We start from the raw sequence: 25,035 nt of genomic DNA on the forward strand, positions 1-25,035 counted from the left end.
CCGATCTGTTAATGTTACCAAAACTGTTTAGTTTGGTGTTGAAAGTGTACATTAATTTCTTGTTGAAATTAGTACCTTCGGTGTGGTCAAAATATTGTAAAATAATTTGTCTGGAGGGGCCATTCCAGACACATATCATGACTTGCTGGGTTGTGGATTTAAAGTAAAAATATTATTTGCAATCAGTGGGAATTATTCGGCAGTTTTCTAAATTACCTCCACACAGAGCTGTCTACTGGCTGTGGTCTTTAGCTTTGTACGCCATTAGCATCTAAGCTCACAGGAACACACGACACTGGAGCATGAGGATAGTGAAGCACGCTTCTACCCTTGTGTGAAGACAATTAGCAAACAGCTTGATGTATTCTGCCACCTTGTTTTGGTTGGAGCCCATTAACTAACAAGTGTTGTTTAAAACAAGATTGTCCCATATCAAGATGATAGTCACACAAAACTTTCTAATTTCTTATAGTTTAATGACTATTAAGGCTTTATTAAGACTATTAAGGCTTTATATGTACATAACGTATATTCGAGTCTGACTATTATTCACCTTTTTATTAGTCAGAGTGAAAGTAAATCATATAACCAGCTTATTTGGTAAACAAAAACAAGTAAAGGGGGAAATTGTTTCCTGATTATGTATGCATACAGTTTTCCTGTTATAGTGGGAAATCATCTTTAACTTTTGAGTTAAGCTTGTGTTTTGTTTTGCCTCCAAATTAAGTGGTTTAGATAACCTTTAGCATCTTTTTATAACTTGTCCCGAGTGAATACTTCTGTTTCCTACCCTGTTGGACTTAACAGAGAATTTACAGAGCAAAAGCCATTATGCTTTAACTGTCTGGACTGAACTTGCAACTAAATAGTGTGTCATGATGGATGCGTGATGTGTTTGAGCTCCTGCCCCCCTGACTCGGCGATGACATGTGACAGGAGAGCGACAGAATACCTCCCATCGCACACACTGCCCCAGAGACCCATTTATCCATTTTATACGCACACACTGACCCTCACACATGCATGTGCACAAACACATACAGCAGGACATGAACTGGCTCAAACACTCGCCTCTTTCCTATCAGTTGATTCTATTGTGTTATCTTCCTCACTTATCTCAGTCAGGTTTCATGTTTCACAAGCAAACAGGACTTTCTCCTCATCCTGGCTGCCTCAGCTCATTCCCCGGCCAAATTGTGTTGAGCGTGTGAGGACCTACAGTGTAATATACGCCGCTGTTTGTGTGTATTTACCCTGACGCTGTGTGTTGTGTTGCTAAGTGTAATTTCATCCATGCCAGTGCCCTGTTGGGTTTTGCGGACTCAGCTTCTTTTCCCCTGTGATCCCGCCGTACAGAACTGCCAGCGTTCATTATCGTGAATAGTTTTGCTCGTGTGTTGTTGTGCGTGTGAGGAAATGGTGTGTAGGTCAAGCTGGAGACCTGTGCCGTCACGGTGGAAATGTCAGGCTGTTGCTCCAGTTAGTGCAGCTCTTGTCAGCGCGAGCCCTCTTGTTCTGCTCTGGTGACTCTGCTAATGAAAAAGGAAGTGAATAAAGTCTGTGTGTGTATAAGTGTCAGTCTGCAGTTTAATTGAATATCTAATTCATTAATATATGAATATATAGACGGTTGTTTGGATGGAGACGATGGATGAGGACTGCTGTCAGCTGACTGAATGCATTTTCATTTCATGCTTATATTGAGCAGTTTAAATTGAATCTGGAGTTTTTAGCTGAGCAATAACAAAATTAGATTTAGTGTGAATCTGAACCTGAATCAGTTTATTTACAAGACGCATGTTAATACCTACCATAGGACACCGCATTCTCATTGGCTGCACAATAACCAGTAATTCCTGATGATGACACCTACTTCCAGTGAATCTGGTTTTTACCATCTAAATGAATACACTGCATCAGCTTTAACCCCTTAAAAAGCAGCCTGAGCCGTTAAGTTCTGGGTGCTGCTGATCAGAATGCCTCTTTAATTTGGTCGGAGCTTCTCAAAATAATCCGAAAAGCCCGGCCTGCAATTAATGGGAGGATAACTAGAATCCAGATTTGTCGGTGGAGGTGTTAAGGAGGAGTCTTCCTGAGGAAAATTGGAGCATTGCCTACAGATTTACCTGCAATAAGAACATGAAAAACATTCATAATTGAAAACATGGTTTAGAGCCACCAATGAGCCAACTTCCCACCTTCTGTAGAGATAAAACAAACAAATGGAAAACATTCCTACTTGGAAGATGTTGAGAATTTACACCACAAGTTTGTATTGAGACATAATAATTGAGGTAAAAAAGCTCAACCACATCCCTGAGCCTCATCTTTGGCTGCAACATTGTGCTGATATCCACTGCATAGCAGTATTTCTGCTGTTTACCAAGACCATTGCTTTTTGTTTGTATGAATCTAGACTCAAACTGGATATTTTTCACTATATTTCACTGTAAAACTACACAGCACCTTGATTTTTTTGTTTTGTTTTAAGACGTTCCATAAAGCTGGGAACAGTGTAAATCTGTAGTAAAGCTGTATTCATAGAAGCAGATATTGATAATTTAGCACACCACCTATGGAGCTCCTATATAAACTCTGTTGACATGAATATGTTTCCACAGCCACAGAGTTCTCTGAAAACACCCACCATCTACCCCACATGAATGTTTATTATTCTGGGAAGAAATACAGTATAAACATACAGCAGAGCACGGCAGTGGGTGTCCTAGTTATTACTGTCAATACCGCCCATTTTCTGCCAACCCGGCTCTATTATTAGACTGCACTGGACTCTCATCAGGTATCTTCAAAGCTTGTGACTTAAATCAAGTTTGACTGCTTTTTCCTATTCTGTTAACTGCTGCGTCCCGATCCACGACGGTCTGGCATATGTTTGGCGTCACAGGGGAAAGAAAATAATGGAAGTTTCCCTTGTTATGCTATGTGTGACTTTTCTTCTTTCCATTTTCCAAATGACAGAATGACATATGAGGCAAGCGGGGTGGAGTTGATGTATTTTCCTATATGTTTCAAAGGTTTCATCAGGATATGTGTGCTTTGAATCAGGGAGGTCCCTGGCTTTTATTATACTGTGTATGTATACATGTATGTATATGTATATATATATATATATATATATACAAACACACAGTAAAATGACACTAAATCATAATCAGATTAATATTTGCATAATTTAGGATAAATGTAACAGGATTAACATGCTAAACACATCATCCCCTGGATTAAAGTCTGTGGTAAGAGTGTGTATTTGTATGTGCATGTGTGCTACATCTTAACAACTACAGTTAATAGATGAACCAAGATTAAATTTCCTTTTTTTCTCCCTTTTTCGGGAACACTAAAGAGTCCCACTCTATTTAGTGACATACTCTTTCTCATGTCTCTAATGCTGGTAATTTCTGCTAATTTGTTTGGTTTGGATTGTTTCTTGTAAGCATCTACTTCACCAAAGATGCCCTCCCTGCCTTTTAAAGAAAATGGTTATTTAAGAGTAAATTACTAGAGGAGTTTTTGCCAGTGGCGGGAATCCAGCTAAAAAGTGCTGGTTTCTTGGTTTATTCAGACAGAAATATCTCAACAACCACCAGAGGGATTTCTTTAATGGGATTTCGTACAGACTCTCATGGTTCACAGAAGATGGAACCTAATGGTGCCACCAGCAGGTCAAAGTTTGTCTCCAAGCAATAGAATATGAACACTTTATTATGGTTTAATTATGGAATAATAGCCAACAGATTGATTTTGCGTGAAATACCTCGACAGCTATTGAATGCATTGCCATGAAACCTGATTTTTTCTTTAAACTGTGACCATTGTTTTAAAAAGTAATTTGTGGTTTTACACTTGTTTGAAGAGCAGTGAATAAAAAACCCCAACATAACCAAAAAGAAAACCTTAAGATATAAGTAAACCCAGCAACAAAAACCATAGATGATGGCTGGAGCTACCTGAGCTTTAGTTTGGATGCAGATTGCAGGTGGACCTGGGAGCTAAAGCTTCAACTTCTAGGTCTTCAACAGCTGATAAAACCCAGGCTCTCCATGAAATTATACGTCTGCAGGTTTAGCGAGTCTTCTCTGTCTCCGAGTTTGTGGACAAAGTTGACAACTGGCTGATTACTCCAGCTGGCTGCATTCCTAACAGTTGCAGAGGTCCCGGTGAAAACTACCAAGTTATTTGAGTTTTTGCGATGCGGGTTTTACACTCCGCTTGTGTCTGCTTTTGATTTCCGTAAGTTAACCTTTTAAATCACTTGCTGTTAATCTCCGTATTCCTTCGTCACATCAGCCTTTACTGATGTTAGCATAATGCTGAAGTTACTGTAATTGCATCTTCTTCTGTGGTGTCTTACTGCACTTCGCTAAAACCTACAAAAGTAAAATAATTAACCGTCATAAAGTAGGATTTTTGTGGAGGCTGCAAACTCAATTATGTTTTATCTGAGTGGAATTCTTCACATCTGCATTGAGATGCTCACCTCTAGGTTTTACAGGTAAAATACAATGTCGAAATGACTGATCACAGGTTCTTTACAAGCTGTTGGAGTCTTGTTACGACACTATGCAACCTAGTTTATGTACTCCAGACGAGGTAATGGCTCGTGCCTGGTGCACATTTTCTATGATGGGACATTTCAAATTTGCCTGACAGTTGGATGAAAAAATGATTTCTCTGATTAGAACATTTGGCCAAATGTGCTAAAGTGATTAATGCTCCACAAAATGCCTGCAGGACAAAGTGCGCATTTATCTGACATGTTTGTGTATTCTACTTTGGGGAGTATTGCTGGAATGAATTGATTGATTGGAATATTGTTAGATACTTTTTATAATAAATTCTCATATCTTTCTCTCTAGTAAATACTAAGAATTGAGTCTACACTTGAGCAGCCTCTCAAAGCCTGTTGGGAGTCATGATGATCTGACACTAGTCTACTAATTGGGCATCCTCATATTTAACAAGAATGAGGAGAGAATGGCTACACTTAACTGGCATTGTGTATGAAGCGAAATAAAGCCAAACAGCAGAGAGGATAAGAGGGAGGCAGGTGGGAGGAAGTCACTGATGTGTGTGTTGAGCCTGTCTCCACATATGTCATTCTGATCTAAGCCACACCTGCTGCTAACCATGACTTACAAGAGAGGGAGAGAGGCTGTTGAGTGGAGTGTGGTGTGTTTCAGGCTGTGCAGTCACAGGCTGAGCAGCCGCTGAAGCGAACGGTCGCTGCAGCCTCTCCTTTTTTTTTTCTCACCATCTATAGTTCTCCTCCCTTCTCTTCTCTCCTTGGTCGTTCCTCCTTCATCCTGAAGTGATGATACAATTAAGAGAGCTCTGTGGGAGAGGAATTGCTTTGCTTCCTTTAGGATCCTTTCACCAGTCGCTGACTTTGACTCTGAACTGGGAATAAATGGAAGGCATTACTCGCACTGCCACCAGGCAGCTGGGGATTCCTTTAAGCGTGAAGTGGAATTTTTGAATTTGGTTTTATTTCCTTGGAAGTTGTGAAGCCTTTCTATCTGGATGCATTTTTTAACAGAAAACTTGGGACATTTTGGTGTCTTTTGCAAGAGCTGAGGCTGCTTGGTAACAGGAAACAGGTGGGAATTGTGGCTTTAAAACCCCTGCACTGCATGTTTGGGAGCTCAGCTCACCTCCCTGCTGAGATCCAGCAGGAGCAGCTAAGATCCAGACGCTGACAAATTGCACACATTACTTCAGTCAAGTGGTTGATCAGGTGTAGTCTTGCCAGATTGAGAGAGCACTTGGTTAAACCCTCACATTTACAGAAATTGTCGGATCATAAGTGAGTCTTAATAAGGAGTCTTGCTGACAGCTGGCAGGGTTTCAATCTCAGAGTGACGGGGAGGGAGAGCGTACGGTCATTAAGCAGCCAAGGAGAAGATGCCAGCCATCCTGGTGGCCTCAAAGATGAAGTCAGGACTCCCCAAACCCAAACCAGTGCACAGTGCCCTGCCCATCCCTCAGACCCCCAGCAGGCCATCAGCTCTATCTCTGCCTCAGGCACCTCTCAAGACCCACATCCCCTCACTGGGCCAGCAGGTGTTCCCAAGACCCCCGAGAGGCGCTGCACCAGAGTCTGAGGCCGGCGGAAACACTCAGGTCAGAATGGAAAAGAGTCACTTTCACTGTGCTACAAATCCATTTAAATGTCTCTTAGATATGTTGGCACAGTACCTGCAATTTTGTAGTAAATAAATACACCAATTCTAAGATCCTTTTCTTAAACATACGGGGAAAGTAGATTTCTGTTTCTGTTGTGCTTATAAATGACAGTATGCTGTATATCTTACATTTAGTTTAGTATCTTAAATAGAATCTACACAAGCATAAAATTATAAGTAAGAATAAGAAAAGATTCTTCTGTAGGGACAGCTTTGGACAGCTTATTGATCCTTGCAAATTAGCAAACAGAACTGCAGCATCATCATACTTTGTTTGGCTCATTTTTGGGCCGATAGCAATGCAGTGCCAAACTGAGTGAGTTTTTGGAAGGAGACGAACCAGGCTGTGTCTCTGCTGTCCAGGATGCCAGCGTAGCAGGATGTCAGGGTGGCTGTTTTGCTGTGTTTGTGAAATATTGGCTGCACTTAGCAACTCCGTGCAAAGGGCTGCTCCAGCAAGAGGGATCGCTCTAACACCATGTAAGGCAGTGAGGGAAAGGAGCTGTCTCTGTGTGTTTGTGTGCATTTGTGAGCCAGCAAGTGCATACTTGCCAACCTGTCCAGTGAGCATGACTCTCGGAGCCACTCAGGCATCCAGCACGCTGTCGTTTAGACACAAATCTGGGTCCAGTGTGAGGAAAAGACACAGGAGGCCAGTGAGCTCGGACACAGCACGAGTTTGCTGCTGGTGTCGTTTGTTTTGTGGTTAATCGTGTTTTCTCACTGACCTACTTTCCACCACTTTCTTTCTCTCGTTTCTGTCCTTTCTCTTCTTTTTTTCATCCCTGTGGTGCTGAAGAAGGAGCCCTCTTCACCCTTGGCTGAGTTAACCCTTGACCTTCCCGGCCAGTAGCAGTGACCTGAATATTGCAGTCATATGCTTGAATCCTTCACATCTGACTCTGCATGCGTGTTACACAGCAAGAGGGTTCATTGTTTAGCTTTAGCTGTCCTAATATCTGCACTGTGTCTGCCAGCCTTCACCCCATGGGCTCACTGAACTGAAAGAGGGGCTGTGAGGCCAAATTGCTTATGTGGACTCAGTGGAGTACCTGCACAGACTTCATTGGTACTGAATGCAAACCCAATCTGCTCTGAGGGCAGAGTGAGACGAGTCCTGGCTCTCTGGAGCCTGCCTTATTCTTCGTATATAATCAAGAAGCTCCTTCAACATACTGGGCACAATAAGAAAAACTTTCCTACAAACAGCCAGGCAGAGTCCATTCACCCAGAACTGTTTCAGTGGCATATCTTGCAGTTGTAGATGCATTTATTTGTCTGCTTTTGGCTTATAGTGTACTGGTGCCCGTAGAAGTGTGTACACTGCCTTGGCAAAAACAAGACGCGTCCTGAATTTGACCTAGCAAATAGGTTAGATCATCCCATTGAAAAAGTATTGCAGGGATTAATATGTTTTGGCTGGCAACGCGTTAGTTAACTGTAACCGATGCAATGAAGAGCTTTTCTTACTTAAGGGGTTATGTGTCTGCATCAAGCAACGAAGAAGGCTGCTGAAACTACTAACAATTGGGTTAAGAATTGTGCAGAACTTTATTAAAACCTGGCAGGAAAGTAGTGAACCACCATCTTCGAGGAAGAAATGTTCCAAGAAAATGTTGAATCGTCTTGATCTGGGATCATTTTAAGATTTGGTGAAACAAAATGCAAGAAAATCAACTGCAGAACTCGCAGCAATGTTTAACATTGAAAGTCAGAGCATGTCCAAATGTACAGTGCAAAGAGAACTCTACATGTGAGGACTGCACAGCTATGTAGCCTTATGAAAACCACTATTGGGAAGGCTGAAAGAAGTCTTAATTTTGGCAGCGAGCATAAAGATTGGACCCTGGAGACGTGGGAAAAGGTCATGTGAGTCAGATGAGTCCATATTTATCCTGTGTCAGAGTAAGAAGAGCAGCAGATGAGGAGCTGCACCCATCATGCCGAGTTCCTACTATAGCTGCGGGGGTAGAGTTGGGATCTGAGTTTGCATAATTTAGTCGAGTTCAGGTTCAGCAATGTTGTGTCCAACAGGTGAAGCCAGCTGACTAACTGAATATACTGAATGACAAGGTTTTTCCATCCATTTCCCTGATAGCATGACATATTCTTGGATGACATATTCTTGCCAGATTTTATCAAGAATTTTACTGAGAATTTCTGGGATGTGCCAGAAGTTCACATGGCAGTCCAACTCTCCCGTAACCAATACAAGGAATGCTGTGACATTGCCTAAGCTTATTGAAATGTTGCTACAAATGTGTGCTCCAATCAAAAGTAGAGGTGGTCCAACACAGTATTAGTGTGTTTTATTAGTATGTTTGTTTGTGGGACAGTGTACTGAAGTCATATTAAAAGTTTTTATCACGTCTTAAAGCTGCAACCTTGGACTGACAACCACACGACACTTTACATCATGTCTTTATCAAGAATTAAGCAGAAAGTGTCTGAAAGTCCACCCCACGATCCAATAGTTTGTAGAACCACCTTTGTATGATGTTATCAGTCGCTCACATCATTGTGGAGATATCTCAGCCCTTTCTTCTTTACAGCATTGCTTCATTTCATTGTGGCCTGCAGGCACTTATTGATGCACAGCTTTCTACAGGTCTTGCCACAGTATTTTAATTGAGTTGAGGTCTGGACTTCACACTGCTTCTGTATTTTGGCTCATCTGGTTATTTGTCATGTGTTGTTCATATGAGTTTGTATTCAACTCATTTTGAGACCTGCTTGAAGGACCAGATCTCTTTGTTTATTGTGACCTGATGCATAAAGCTTACAATAGAAAGTGTTCTTTCTTTTTCACATGACTATATATTAAAATCAGTGTCTTGCTACCTTGTGACTTCAGTGATGTTATGTAAAGTTCAGCTTGCTTCCTCATTACAGTCTCTCTTTTTTAAACCTCCTGACTCACTGACTCCTTTGCATGCGTACAGTGTTATCCGTATTATAATGTGGATCATATTATGCTAGCAGGGAGCATCAGCTTTATTCAGCAGTCTGAGCAAATGCTCACAGCCTCAGAAAAGCTTAGAAAGAAGTGGGCTACTTGCATCGGCTTCCTGCAGTATGTCAGTAATCTTATCTTAGCACCAGCCGTTTACTGCAGTGTGAGCAATGTTTTCAGCAATGATTAAGAAGTCAGAGTAAATAATGCTCGATAGCAAAATATTCTTTCATTCTCTTCTGTGCATCTCCAGCTGCTGACACCTTAGAGAGTCTGTTTTCTTATGCTTAGATCACGCTACGGAATAATCTGCATCTCTGGGGATTAAGATTTGGATAAATGCATCAGTGAATAAAAAGCAAGTTAAATTGCACCATATATCTATATTTAAACCACTGCATTAATTATGTGTAGATATTTTCTGTACATTTGATAGAATTTCATTGCAAGAAATGACATTATTTCAGAGTGGGCATGTCTTTCTGAAGCATCCATTTCACACCAACTTTCAACAATTAAAGTGAGAAAATAGAGCAGAAGACTACAGAAGCCACACAGAAATTTTGATTAAGCACAGTCATGCAGTAAGAGTGGGTTAATGTCTTTATCTTATTTTACCCTCAAACGGCCATGATTCAGACCTGGCTGTAGAGCAATCCAAAACAACATATTTTCATTTGGAGGAGAGGCAGAAAACCACTGACCAAAACAGAGGTATAGAAAGGTCCATACACCAAACACGAAATGAACTGAACTGAACACTGTTAAGTACTGAGAGTAAGTCAGGAGTTATCTGAGGATTAGTGAAGTCATGGTGGAGAGAAGCTGCAGCTCACGCATCCAGCTGGATGACCCAGTTGGCTTTAAACACACAAACATGTTGTGTACACCTGTAACAAAGAGTTAATCCATAATGCAGTGAGCACCAGGAGGCAGAGGGAGACATCCAGAGTATATTTACAGTGTGTGTGTGCTTCTGAATCGGATGTGAATGTGACTGTCTGGAAACGTGTAGCTGCTTGCCTTGTGTGATATGTGCTTCTCCTGTGTGACCATACATGAATGGACTAGTAGTTTGACCTGTAACCTTTTACAGTACTGTCATTACACAGAGCCTCACAGAACCTTTGCTGCCCTCTAGTGGTTGACTTTTCTTTTACCTCACATTTACCGCACATTACCTCAGCCGTAGTGTGCTCGGCTTGAGACTGTGATGCTGCTGTTTCTTGCTTCTTTATTAATTATTTATGCACCAGTTTTTCTTTCTTCTGACTCTGTTTTTCATTGTCCTCCTCAAGTCTTCTGCTCCTCATTAATCCTTTCTTACAGATCTTAAAGGTTCAGGAGACCTTGAAAAAATAAATTATGAAGCTTTGTGGAGTGCACTTAGACTTTTATAATTCATGCAAAACGAACACATAAACACACACAGAGTTACAAGCTCTTTGTTATTAGTACACAGCCACAGAGAGATTTGCCTGTGTGCCAGCATGATAAGGAACTACTATCTTAATAAGCATCTTCTAAGATAAAAGCTTAAGGCAGACTCAATATAAAGCTGGGCTTCATTAGATTCATTGCAAACGCGCATCAGTCTGTGAGCTGAATCCCAGTCACATGAAGGCAAATAGACAAACTGATTAAAGGGTCAGCAGCTACCTTGGCTGATATTTACCTAGATCATTCTGTTGTAAATTAACCAGGAACTGCCGTTTATTAGACAGACCCCCATCCACTAATAACAAGCTTAGTCTTCATATTAAATCATCGCTATGATTGACACTTCAGTGACACAGATCTCCATTAATTCTTCCATTCTCCTAATTTGAATTGAATGTCATTTCATCAGTGGAATTTGTTGAACTAACCCACAAATATGTGCAAACTATTTTGATTATTGTGTATTCAAAGCTAATTAAACGATCCATGATGGCAAACAATCGGTGGCAATGGAAGGGCTGCAATTAGTCTGTTTGATATGTAGGTTTTATGACAATCAGGTAGAAAAATCAGGAACTAAAATTCCTTAAATAATGTCTGCCTAAACCTTTTGAATGTATAAGGTATAGTTCAACCTGAAGCAGTGACTAATTACATTTAATTTAATTTACTGAAACATTTCATTTTAAATTTATTTTAAAGTCTTTTTCTTTGCTGAATGATCAGCTTTACTGAACTCAGAAAAACATGTGAGGGCTTACTGCTATTCTCTCTTTTTTATTACATAAATGTAATTATTTTCCTTGTTGGACTGACAAAACAAATTACTAGAAGATTCCTTGAAACCTAATAGCTACTACAGACATATTATTGGCTAACAGTTCATAAATCACCTGATAATGCTGCCCCATTATGGTATAATTTATATTCTAGAGGATTCTGTAGCCTAATATTTGATGCTTGAGAAGCAAAAACACATGTTATATTTTGATTTTTCCCATAAAAACCAGATGCAACATACGTCTTTTTCATACCTGGAGCAATATTTACATACTTCTCTCTTCTATTTTGCCATCAATACACATGATGAACAAATCTGAATTAAATTAATTTTAAGAGATGCAATAATTTAGAGCAAAAGTAGGGGGTGTAAGCTCTCAAATTAGGTGATTCCATGTTTCTGCTTTCTCCTTAATCTAATAAATATGGTAATTTCTAGGTAAGCACAACCGAATAATAAGTGACAATGTTTATTATTGGTATCTACAGTCTGTAAATGTCAGCATGAACCTTTAAACCCATCTCACTTGACCCCTAGAGAAAACCTCTCTGGTGTCTCGAGTCCATCCCCTCCTTCCAGCATCCGGTGAAAGGCAGTAATGACTTTTTTATGGTTTTTACATCCAGCCTGAGTCTCTTGGAGACCCTTGCAGGTGACAGTGAAAGGCAAATGACCAGCTTGCTGCATTGGATTGCTAATGCCTTCCTGACTGTGCAGAGTTGGGCAGATTGGGTGGGGGTTCTGGGTGACTATATTGCCTAGTTTTATTATCATGACAAAGGACCACACAGACATATGTCTCTTCAAGAGGCACTGCAAGTTAAAGCCAGATTTAATGGATGTTGTAGTGGTGCATTGTCAGGGAGATCATTGTTGGACAGGAATAACCAGGTTTTAACAGACTGCAGGGTTCAGACAAAGAGCTCAGGAACAGGGGTGTGCCTTGTTAGGATTCAACTTATGAACCTTATCATTTTGTGGTTTTAAATGTTGCTGTTGTCTCTTAGAATTTGAAATGAAAATACTTTTGTCCAGCTGAAATCAAGGCAGCTTTCCTTCGTTCCTTGCAGCTGGGACTTTTGAGATAAGAGGTTTTCACTCAGAAGAAACTACACGCGTTACTATCAGTGTCGGGCAGGAGGAAGCCCATGTTGCTGTTGATAAGAGCAACACCTGTGTGTCCACTCAAAGAGTACGAAGGTGGCAGATGCATGAGGCTGAGCTGAAACAACCTGACGGCTGTGATACCAACACTAGCTTCAGGCACAGGCAGAGCTGTCAGATGGGGAGATACCAGCAGGCCTGAAGGCTGTGGCTTTTATTACAGGAGGAAACAGAACGGTGAAGAGAGTCAAGCAGAATTTTTATTGCTGCTGAAGAATTATCCAAAATCCTATTTATTCCAAGAATATTTGGTAGCATTTATTCTACTTTAGATATTGGTTAAACTTGACTGTAAAAATATTGACTGTGATTATTAGAGATATTTTTGGCAGCACTAAAATAAGAAACTTGAACTCTCGTTGTGAAAGGTAATTTGAAAATTGTCTTTCGGTACATTTTCTTACTGCTTTGGAGCAAATAAACTGGGCTCAGTAGTTTCCTCAGAGGGCAGTGTACAGTTGTGAACACACCCAATAAGATGGCTGAAACTAGGGCTGAGGGATATTATCGATACTGCGATATATATTGATATTCTGTTACCCGATAAAGTATCAATTTTTCAGCCGGGAGTTTTTAAATTTATTTATTTATTTTAAGCAAACTTTATGTAAATGTCAGACGTTACAATTAGTGAAAGATCATTAACATAACACAGAACATTAACGTGATACAATACAATGCCATGGGGGGGGGGTCACATTATGTGTTTATGCATTTAGCAGACGCTTTTATCCATAGCGACTTACAGATAGGCAGATAGGGTAAGGGGGTCTTGCCTAAGGACCCCTACTGGAGACAGTACCTTTCATGCAGGGGATTTGAACCCAGATCTCCCACACGAAAGGGGGCAATTGTACCACTACACTATCCAATCCCGTCATACAATACAGTGATCAGTTACTTCATAAAAATGTTTTATGAAGTGCATAGCTCAGGGGTTTTAATGACTTTTCTGTTTATAGAGTGCAGGATTGTTGTATGTATTGTTATATGTATTGTTTGAGCTCCTTTTAAGATGGTTTGTGGTTAGAGAATTTCGATTTGTGTTTATGGTATTTAGCAAGTAAAACAAGCAGGTTGATGATGTAATATTCACAACATAAACATGAGTCTGCGTACGCTGACGACACGTTTGTGACATGTTTGTTTGTTTCCGTTTGTCTGGCGGTGTTGTCCTTCCAGTTCAAAGGACGGACCATCAGTCCAATCAGCGACGATTCATGCCAAATCACACTGTCCCTTTAAAATCTTTCAGAAAATGATGTAAGTGTATTAAATTGTATCAAATCAAATCGTATCGAATCGTTGGCTGAATGCCGTGTATCGTATTGTATCATGAGATTAGTGTTTTGCGACAGCCCTAGCTGACACTGCACTGTACATATAATACATACAGTTTCGTATAGGGTAAACACAGATGTGTCCTGGGCCATACTGAAGCGCCACATACTAACCTCACAGGCCTTCACCCAAGCAGTGGGGATTCAGCTGGGATTTATTGCTCGTCCAAGATCCAGAACAAATATTCTGTGTAAAACAGGATCCAAATGGACTGGATGCATCATTGACGAAAAACCACCCGCACCTTGTTTGTGTTCATTGATGCAGTGACGGTGAACAAAACAGCTGTAACTGGAGTGCAATACTTTGGGGGAGTCCTGTCTTGGAAGCTGAGTATTTAATCCAAGCAGCTAATATTTCTCACTGTCAAAATGCTGTTTTAATGTACTGTAATGTTCAGTCTTTTCTTCACATTTCTGCATAGATACTGCTGAAGTGTGAAGACTACCAAGAGTTTAACCTCCAGTGTGGTTTCCAGCTGTGTATTAAGCAGCGCCTCCAAGCTTGAAGATATGGTCCTCGGACGGAAAAGGATGGATTGACCACTCTGGGTTTTGAGTTTGTTGCCGGCTCAGTGAGAGTTTAAGCACCCCTGGTTCCTGTTCATGAGTGGAATAACTGAGCTGGGGGTTGACCAGTGGATTGATGCAGTGACTGTGGTCATATGGACACTGCACCCATCTGTTGTTGCAAAGAGAGAACTGAGCCGTAAAGCAGAGCTGTCGATTTACCAGTTATTCTGAGATTCAACCCTCACTGATGGTGACAAGCTGTGACCAGAAGAATGAGATTTTTAACACAAGTGACTACAAATATTTTTCCTCTTAAGAGTGGCTGGCCTCATCCTTAGGGATAGGGTGAGGTGCTCAGTCATTCTGGGGGTTGATTTGTGGCTCCTCTACATTGAAAGGAGCCATTTGAGGTGGTTTGGACATCTGGTCATGATGCCTTCTCTTTTGGGCATGTCCCACCCAAAGGAGGCCTTCGGGCAGGTCCATGACTGGAGAGATTTTATCTCTGGGCTGGCTTGGGAACGCCTCAGGAGTTCTTCTTAAAGAGCTTGAGGAAGTGGATAGGGAGGCGTCCTGGCATCTCTGCTCAGACTGTTGCTCCCATTCTAGATAAGCAGCAGAAAATGGATGTACAGATGGATGATTGGAAATTAGATCAATGATGGTCAGTAGAGATTAATGTTAGGACATCCTTGCAAAAAAGATTTAAATCTCAATAGAACATTTCCTACTTAAAGAAAAGTTAAATGTATTTATTTACATTGTAACTCAAGTATAGATTGATGCATTTTACAGCTTTTTACCAAGACGCATGTTAATATCAGGTGTAAACTTACTCAAGACTCTTAAATGAAGTTACAAACAAACAAAAAACTCTCTTCAGCACTTGTGTGATCATATGGCAGTTGGCTCCAGTTGTATGACCTCATCTCTTCCTAATGCACCTCGATCAGATTCCACTTCCTGTGCGGTCGTCCCCTCTGCTTCCTGTGTGAGGTCATGGCTGAGCACATAACCATATTAATTAAGACCGGGCATCTGCTTCTCCTGAGTCAACATCCTTCCATTGATCTCTCTCCAAGGTGCCCTCCTCACTTTGCTTTCTCTCCTTCTCTGCTTTCCTTGTGTCAGTTGTCACATGGAGCCCGTTGGCGCACACAAATGGAGCATTGTGAGCGACGCCCCCTGGGGAATCAGACCTGCAGAGGCAGTTTGGCTTATACAATCAGCATCATCTCTGTCTGGAAGCAGGAGCCAGGGTGGAAAAAAAAAATTAAAAAGAGAGGCCAGGAGGTAGAGGTCAGCAGGGCTGAAGTCACCCTCCCTCGAGGACATAGCCCAAGGTTACGCAGGGCCGTGGCACTGCTTGGATAATGTTATGACCTTAGGGGAGACAGCAAGAGAGCCAGTGACGTCCGATTGTCAGGAAAATTATTATACAACAAATCAGAATTAGATTTAAATAAGATTCGAATTTCACCAAATTAAGGATTTAATTGTTTAATGGTAGTAAAAACAGAATCTTTCAGTTAAAGGAACACTGAAACTCACTGTCATGGTAATTTAGGTGCAAAGATTTAGCCAAAATTCAGATTTTATCACACATGAATCATTTTAAAAGTATTATTGTGCTATAAAATACTTACTGATGGATCTTCCTGCATGTAGCTATACTATGTAAGTTGAAACTAAAGCATGGTTCCATTTGAACTGCAGCAGCAGCAGCAGCAAATACACTATATTTCCTCAAGGAATATTTACTTTTTATTGCAAACTTTGAATTACAAATACAAAGAATTCTTTACACAGTAGGATTTTATATTCTAGTCATAGAGCAAATCATCATATGAAACCATCGTATCTTACCTTATATTTAATGGTTCAATCTGTGCAGAGGTCTGCTTGATTCCCAGCTGTGCTCTGCGTTGGATGTGATTGTTGAGTGTAAATAGGCATGACAACAGCTATGAAATATTGCTTGGCTTTCTGTCAGCAGTGTCTGGTTGTGAAAAGATGACAGAGTGCATTTTCACATCTCCCCATTCAGCGCTTCTCTCCCGCAGCTTCAGGGAGTTTCTCAAGCTGTTTTATTCCTCTCGTTTTAACCTGGATAGAATCGAATTGAGCAATTATGCGTGCACAGAATGCGTCTGTGTGTGCTCATTGTTTAGTGCATCTACTCGTTCAGTTGGTGCAGGCAGGCTTTGAGTTTCTAGAGTAAATGTTGAATCTTGTTGAATTTAAATAAGGAATAATATACTGCTAAACATTTAGGATGATTCAACACCTTCAACAACTCCATTAATTTTTATCCCCTGATAAAGTTCTGTGCAAAGTTTGTTACAAGAGAAGTTTAATTTTATTTTATACATTCTTCTGATGAAACATGTCTCTGCACCTCCTTGACATCTGATTTTCAAATGTGATCATTACGATATATACAAATTCAAAAGCCTGGAAGCCAAAAGAAACCTAAAGCTTCAAAAATGGAGAGTAATGCTTTGCGTTAACATACTCGGAGCACTAAAACCACTGACACCGTCACTTACCTTACTACACTACACTTACCATTCTATTACATCTGTCAGTCGCTGTTAAAGGTGCACAGAAGCCTCATCAGAAACTGGGGCTCAAACATGTAAAGCTCCCAGTGTGCCACAGATTTCTCTTTTTGATGCAGTATTTTGATGGGTGGATCCAAATTTCTCAATAAGAAAGAAATTAAAATAGTGGAAATTGGAATATCTTCTTTTTTGTGCCATTTTAAAAAGGGCATTGCAGATTTGTATGACAATTGAATGAAAACCTTCAGCATAGAAAAATGATTTTATATACTTAAAAACATGTCTGGGGGGAGGAACTTTGACAAAATGACAGAACTGAGTTGAAAATGATCACATTATCAGTTTAAATACTATGAATTGAAATATGCTAATGCTGGTATTGTAGTTTTTTATTGAAGGTATTACTTTGATAGTGGATACAAACTGCACACACGTGCCGTTTTACAATTGCAGGTTACAATGGTTGGTAATAAAGTCAATTTGTTTGGACAGATGGGGTGAACCACCACAAATCTGTCCACATGACACGGTCAAAACATTCGTGTCGCCTGGTCAGTTGATTGACATTTTTACTGTGGACTCCCGGTGCTGTGAAAACAACACTGGAAACGTTGCACTAAGCACTCATGTGAACATGAAATTTGGTGCATGTGCCGGATTCTGACACCACATGTGTGACGATGTAAAAAAGATCATAGAAAGTTCATGTAATCAGTCTGCCATTACACCCACAGTGGACTCCCGTCCAGCTGCTTTTGTCTATGTCTCTCTGTCCCCCAGCAAGTCCATATGTCTCTGAACACCCCCCCCCCCCCCCCCCCCCCCCCCTCGCATCCAAACAGAGAGGCCAGGCAGCAGGTTCATCACACCCCCACCATCATCCAGTCATCCTCCCCAAAGCACAGAGGTGGGGGTCCCCCAAAACAAAAGCGCCTCCACGATGGGGTTATCCTCCCATTGTCCCTGATACACTGTGGTTTATCTGGGGCTGTGAAAGGAACCATACTCAACCCATTCACTGTGGCTGCACTTAATGAGCTTGTTGAAGGCCTGCACTAAAACTGTTAAACACGGGCACTAAATGCTGACATATTCCCTGCTTGTGGAGCAGGAATGGCATTAAATCAATGCTGATTGGGAGCAATGAGAGAATGATGTTTCTGTGTCGTGGTAGACTAAGTAGAGCACTGTAGTTTCCTGTAGTGTAGGTGCAGCATAGTATAGGCTATGCCCTGCTTTAAGTTGCTGTTTAGAACTCTGTAAAAGTTTGAGGAGTAAGATTTTATGGTAAACCTTTTGTCTTGTTTCCATCTTTCATGCAGTGGCTCACATTGTTGGTTGGTAGTTGTAGACACAGACCTGCTTGCACACTCTTCCCTATAGTTTCTCTATCTTTCAGATGTGCTATCCATGCTGTACCCAACGGGCTACAAAAATGGTGCAAGAGAGGTGCAAGGCCAGCCGAATGGACATCAAAGTGCCCACTGCTTCACTTTGACCCTTACTTTCCCGTCTTTCAAGTGAAATATGGAATGATTATATCCATCTGCTGTTCATGACTGACTTTACATGGCTCTGTCTGATGACGCCTTCCAAAACTCTCCAGCCACTGTCAATCAATTTCATCCATGGAGATTTTACTCGGATATATTTCCAGGGTATAGAGTGTCCCGTTGATGAGTGTCCGCTTGGTTTAATTTCTCACTGACCAGAATTTTGCCATTTAGATGCACTGCAAAACACAGGTACAACCTTGAACCAAACTCATACATTACAAAGTGTAAACATGCTGCATCATGTTTCTGTTTGTGGTAAATTTTAGCGTAAACAGACTGAAAACATGATTTTATGATTTACTGGTTATTGTATCTGAAGGTTTTATAGTTTCTAGCAGCTATGAGGTTGAAGTGTTAAGTGAAAATATCACAGGTCGTTGCTTTAGACAGTCATGGCCTCTGTATTATTGTTGTTTCTTAAAGCTTAAAGCACTTTTGTTCAGCCTGCTGGAAGTGATCAGGCATCCCCCTACTGTGGGAACTTTCTGTAAATCTTGGGCCTTTCCCAAAATTCAAATTCAGCTTGTAATTTGTGGTCGGCAGTGGGGTGTGTGTGCACAGGGGGTTGGAGCGTGCTCAAACAGAGGGCATCCTGTACTGCGGAATCTTACACACACACACACTCACACGTACATAAATACTTAGGTTATGAACCCACTGTACATATGAACTGAAATACGCACAAGCAGCCGCTGCAGAGTTTGTGAGTGACGGCTGATCAGAGAGCGGGCTGCTCCATCTGTGTTTGGGGAAAATAAAACTTGGCTTTTTTGACAGCGAGAAGTTGGTTAGAAAAATAATAAATGGAAAAGAGATGGTTAGTGTTGAGTTTTGATGGTTTGGCCTCTGAGCTGTGCATTTCCCACTGTGTATTCTCCATAAACTGCTATCAAGAGTTCAATGATCAGTCCCTTTTTGTCCCCTTTCCTCACTTTCTTTTGCCATAGGTCGTGTGGTCTTTCGGGGGAGGGGTAGTAGAAAGGTTAAGAGGTCTATCCTTTTCTTTTTCTGTCTCCTCCCCATATGACCAATGGTCCATTGAAAAGCAATAGCACAATGTGTTGCTGTGGGCAAGTAAGGCGGGGGGGAACCACTCCGCCTCCTTCTCTCAGCGCGTTTGGTTTGGCTGCCTCTCAGAGCGGCAGCAGAGGCTGCGGAGCTCCTCTTGCCTTTCACCTCCTGCGTTTATTTTTCCCTCCTCTGTGTCCCAGAGTGGGTGGAGAGAAGCTGGAGGGAAGGAGTCCCCCCCCCCCTCCAGGCAAACAGAGACCTGCTGGGGCTTGAGCAAGCAGCAGTTTTACCATTCCTCTGGATCTTCATGGTGTACTCATTCAAGACATTTTTCTCAAACCTGCATCACCTGTTTGGATTATTTTTCTTCTTTGTGGATTTTTATGTTTTGCTGCAGCACTGTTGGGTCCAGTTTGATCCAAACCTGTAACTAATGACTTATGTGTGGGCCTGGATGGGCCCCCAGTAGTCCTCCTAAATGTGAGGCAGGTGTGTCTGAGAAAGGAAGCTGCAGGAAGCAACATGAGTTTGATGTTGTGCCGCTGGGAGCAGAACAACTTCACCATGAAACTGGTAGGTCGAATACTTCCAGGTCATCACAAAGGTCAAGCACCAGGTGGCAATTAAAACATTTTTTTTATGGAAAGAAATGTGCAAAATCACAGCTTTAAAGGCTTTTTTTGGTTGTTGTTGACGGTACACTTTTCACATCCTTGATCCTTCTTACTTGAAGCTGCAGATTCAGGACAGCAACAGATTTTTTCTTTTCCATTGTGTCTTTACATATCAGTAAAAATTGCTTGTGTCATCTGCTCAAAGCCTTACAGGGGATATCGCGGTTTTCCCCTCACCTCACTGTAGCTTTACTTGATTTCTGCACAGAAAGTTAAAACGGCCTTAGCAAGCGAGTTTTTTCAGCACATTAATGTGTGTATCTCTATTTTTCTCAAAAACATGAGTAAAAGGGCAGTCTCAGTGCTTTGTTGCCCACTGTTTGGTGTGATGTGATATGCCACAGAGGTGGTAAATATTCAACAGAATCTGGGACACAGAGATAAAATTTAGAGGTAGTCGGGTGAAGATAGGTCATGTGGTGCCAGCAAATGAAGAAAAAATAGGCCTTTATAAAGCTGATGTGTGTGATAAAAGTAGGAAGCAGCAGATTTAATAGAAGTAATTTAATATAATGAGCACCCTGTTGGGTTCACATGTAACACAAGCGGCTGGAACAGACTGTCTCTTTCTTTTTCGGCGTTTCTCTTTCTTTCAGCCGTGGCTCTTATCTGCATCTCCTGTGAGCCCATAGAGGAAGGGGAGATGGAAGCAGAGGAGGTTATTGCCAGAGCCTAGAGATGAGCTGATAAGAAGACTAGTTTAATTATACGCCACTAACCTCAACACAGAGTGACTGACAGGAGGCTAGTAGCCCACAAAGGCAGCGTGTATTTGTTTGTGTCCAAGTGACAAGAAGAAAGGGAGATTGACAAAAATTGCACTGCTGAACATTTGTGCACACTCAGAGAAATTAAAGTGACCTTTCTTTTTATTATGAAGTTTAGTCAATGTCCATAATCCTCTCTGTTCATACCCAAGTCTATTGATTATCGGATTGTCATGGTTCTTCCGTCAATATATGACCTAAAGAACACAAATCAAAATGCATGATTGATGTGTTTAATCTTTGCAGGAGACGTGTCAGTGTGCGCACAGCAGATAAAAAGAATGAGCAGAACCATATTTTCTCAGTTAAGGCATATAATTGTTCTGTGGCGTGTTATGATGTGTGTCATCCGCACACAGCAGCCACAACATGACCTAAACTACTCGTTTGTTTTTCACTTATTCTTAAATGTTGTTTTTTGCTAATTGATGAGTTAATTTCTATATTATAGTAATTTTCCGGCTTTAATGAAGACGTAACCAAATCTAACTTGCTAGTCTTTTTGCCTGGATACATTCACCCTGTTCCAGTTTCATTTAAAGATGGCCTTTTGCAGCCTTTGCACACATTTTGTGAGGGGAAAAAGATGCAGACCCAGTTTCAGTTTGCAAACTTCTGTCATTGTATGTCAGTCTAACTGGGCAGACACTAAACACAGTGATAGTAAAATGGTGATCTCCAGCTTTCCACATTGGCCCTCATACCTTCAGCTCCCTCTGATGATGAATCAGATTAATCAACATGATGATTATTTAGGTTGCCATGTTTGTTTTGTAATGTTTTTTAAGCAAAAAAGAACTGCTTTAATCTCCATTGTTCTCTAAGTTTTTTCTACAATAGGGCAACAAATTCTTCAACCTGAAAGCTTGGTTAATTACCGGAGATTGGCTACAGTGAAGATCTTTGGCTAGATTTCAATTGATGAGACTACAGTAAACAAAATGATACATCCACATGTTGCATTCAAAATAATCTGAAAGATGATCTTTTGGGATAAGAAAGTCAAACCCTGTTGAGTTGCCACAAAAGGCAACAATGCTTGTGATGCTCAGTCCTAACTAAGATGCTGAACAATTGTATAAACTGCCGTATTTACAGATTTAGAAGTAAAGTAAAAAGATGCAGCTGCAGCCTGAGAATTCTTTCAAAAAGGAAATCACTTCTACCAGCAGGTTAAGCCTTCCTTGAAAGCAGTTGGTGTGCTGCGGTGCCCTCATGTGCATCAGGCTACGTCAGGATTTATGCTGATAAGCTGTTACAGGGCACGCGCAGCTGTGCCATTTTCTTAACTGAGCGCTAACCAAAGCACCAATCTGAGACCAGATGGGTGCATTATTACACCATTACTGTTACTGTTATTACTTTACTTTACTTTATTACTTTGCAACACATGTACAGACGCACGTACTCACTCAGCATCATGGCTTAACAAATGTAAGACTCTGTTTCCCATGTTCCTGCTGCAGAGTTTTGGCCAAGTTGTTTGGTCTACCATATGCCCCGTATGGCCTCACAAAGCCACATGTCTTTCATGTGCCAAACAGAGTACAAGCAGAGACATGAGGGCTTATTTAGAGCTGGTCTGTTTCAGCATTCTGTGGGCTAAAGCCACTTGAGAGACCTGTGTGAGTAGGCTAAGGTGGGGGTGGGGTGGAGGGTTACTGCCATAGACCAACAGCCATCTGTGGTTTATCCTGCTGCTGTCAGTGAGGAAGTAGGAATGACCCTGGTTTCAGTGAGAATAAGGTTGTAATGATTACTGTATGGAGAACATGCTCCTAATGACCATTGAATTGATTTCTCACATCTGGATTTATGTTTAATTTAACTGCCTCCTCTTTAGTGGTTCTTCTCCTCTGCAGGAATGTAACATGTATAGACATTGTAACTCGTTCCATTTCTCTGCTGTTTTGTTTTTCCTGTATGTATGCTGGACTTGTTCAGGATGCGCACAGAAAAAAAGGCTTCTTAGGTGACACTAAATACTCATCCTAAGTAATTTCATGGGTTGTTGGTAGTGCTGTGATCATGGAGTGTATATAAAAGATGGCCAAAGCTGCTGTGGTGTCACTGACTGGTTTGTGTGTCACTGACTGGTTTGTGTGTCACTGACTGGTTTGTGTGTCACTGACTGGTTTGTGTGTCACTGACTGGTTTGTGTACCTCCGTTTTGAAGCCTTGATTTTTGCATTCAGACTTTGCCATCATGGGTTCATGCTGCCACAGGTGAGCTGCTGGCAGTCGATCTGAGCTACAACCTGCAGACTCTATGTACATCGATTGTGTCACTCAAACACTACCATACGAATGGATCATTTTAAGTCTTACTATAGGTGAGATGGGTGAGTTAAACAAAAATGACCTCACCAGCTTTTGCACCAGGATGTAAAATGGGATTTTTGTCATTTTTTGGCTCTGGGCTTCCTTGAGGTTCCTTTTAGATTGTCATTCAAGTAAATTATTAAAAGTTCAAATGTGATTACACACATTTTTAAAAATCATTTGCATTTTCGAAAACAAAACGCAAGTCTTTAAATGTTATTTATTCCAGTTAATCTATCTATAATCCTCTTTCTTAGATATGTTTTTAGTGCATTCATGTGAGAATTGTTGAATCAGCCCAGTGTTTCCTTCAAGCTGTACAATTATAGTGCATCAAGCAATATAACTATTATGGAATGTCTGTTTGACCAAGCCACCACAAAGTGGTCGAGCACTGAAAATATCAGTGAACACATGGCAGAGTGCAGCAGCACTGCATAGCAGGCTGTGGTCCTCTGTTGTCATAAGAGACATTGGTTTCTCAGAAACCATCTGTCTGTTTACTAGTGCCCACTGAGAGCTGTGCAGCTCTTTTCACTCAGTTTTGATGTACATGAGCCGGGGGAGTTTCCGGCATTCACTGGTCCTTTACTTGAGTTTTTTTGGTAGGTACAACAGAGAGAAGTAACACTGATTACATGTTTAAGTGAGAAAATGCTACACATCACACCTGTCTGCCACTCCCTCCCCTCACTACATCCTTCTTTTAGATTGAGTTAGTGACTCCATCAGTCCATCCATCAATCTCCCACAACCATCTGCTAGATGGCCCATCCTGGGTCAGAGGGGATGTCGCCACATGTCACCCTTCGCTTGCAGCAGCGTAGAGAGATGCTGAGTCCTTATTGATGAAACAGTTAAGTGGGAGGGGTGAACTAAACAATTAGTTTGGAGGTTGTTAAAGTGCTCAGCCGTCATGTTGAGGAGAGCAGAAAATATAGCAACTGTGGTGAAAAAGGAAAAGAAGGCACAGGAAAGTGGGGCATTTATTTTATTTGTAATGACTAAGAAATATCGTAAAAATTCAAGAGTTGACCCTGAGTTCCTACAAACATACATCTAGATGCTGCGGCTTCCATTTTGATCGGGGGTTTTAACTGAGGATCTGATCTGTTCACTTTGTAAATGCCTGACTCCAGATGTGTTCATCTTAATATATTCCAAATAATTCTCTTAAGCCAACAAAGTTCTGAAGAGTTCTGCTTTTTGATAACTGTAAAGGGAAAATATAGCTGCCTTGGTAGATAGAAATTGTAGAAAAATGGTCATTAATCCATAATATCAAAAAATATAGTTGGGTAGCAGTATGGCTGAATAAGTTAGATTGATTGAAAACCTATAGCTATCAAAGTTAGGACAGGGTCGATAAAAGGACGTGTTGCAACTAATTACGTTAATTGGCAACACGATTGGATATGAAAAAGAGTACCTTAGAAAAGCAGAGTCTCTCAGAAGTAAAGATGGGCAGAGGTCCAGCAGCCTGCCAAAAAATATCATCTGCATAAGATAAAATCGAAAGATTCAGCAAATCTGGACTCATCACTCAAGACAACACGTCTGTAGACTATTATTAAAGTTCTACTATTCCTGGCCTTCTTTTTTTCTTTTTTAAGGCCTTTTTCACTTTCTTTTTTCTTTATTAGACCAAGTAATGGTAACTTATTGGGGTACAATTCAGTCTCTAACCGTCACTTCATACATTTTCCTGGTCTAAATGTATTTTTCCATACCTGCCTTCATTCAGTTG

At 41.0% G+C, this 25,035-nt stretch overlaps 1 protein-coding gene across 6 annotated transcripts in view; it reads left to right on the forward strand.

Annotated features, from left to right (window-relative positions):
• Positions 1 to 1,389: 1,389 nt before the first annotated feature.
• nav2a (neuron navigator 2a) overlaps positions 1,390 to 25,035 on the forward strand; it is a 108,035-nt gene continuing 84,389 nt past the window's right edge. For 3 of the 6 annotated variants that reach the window (XM_072379974.1, XM_072379975.1, XM_072379976.1), the window contains exon 1: positions 5,369 to 6,141. In XM_072379974.1, coding sequence (XP_072236075.1) covers positions 5,923 to 6,141 — 219 coding nt within the window. In that variant the 5' untranslated portion in view covers positions 5,369 to 5,922. Of the gene's footprint in view, positions 1,548 to 5,367; positions 6,142 to 19,814; positions 20,099 to 25,035 lie in introns of those variants that run through there. The other 3 variants (XM_072379978.1, XM_072379980.1, XM_072379977.1) reach the window with 3 other exon arrangements.

Source organism: Leuresthes tenuis, unplaced genomic scaffold, assembly GCF_036924035.1.
Source record: "Leuresthes tenuis unplaced genomic scaffold, fLeuTen1.0.hap1 SCAF_2, whole genome shotgun sequence".
NCBI classification, from domain to species: Eukaryota; Metazoa; Chordata; class Actinopteri; order Atheriniformes; family Atherinopsidae; genus Leuresthes; species Leuresthes tenuis.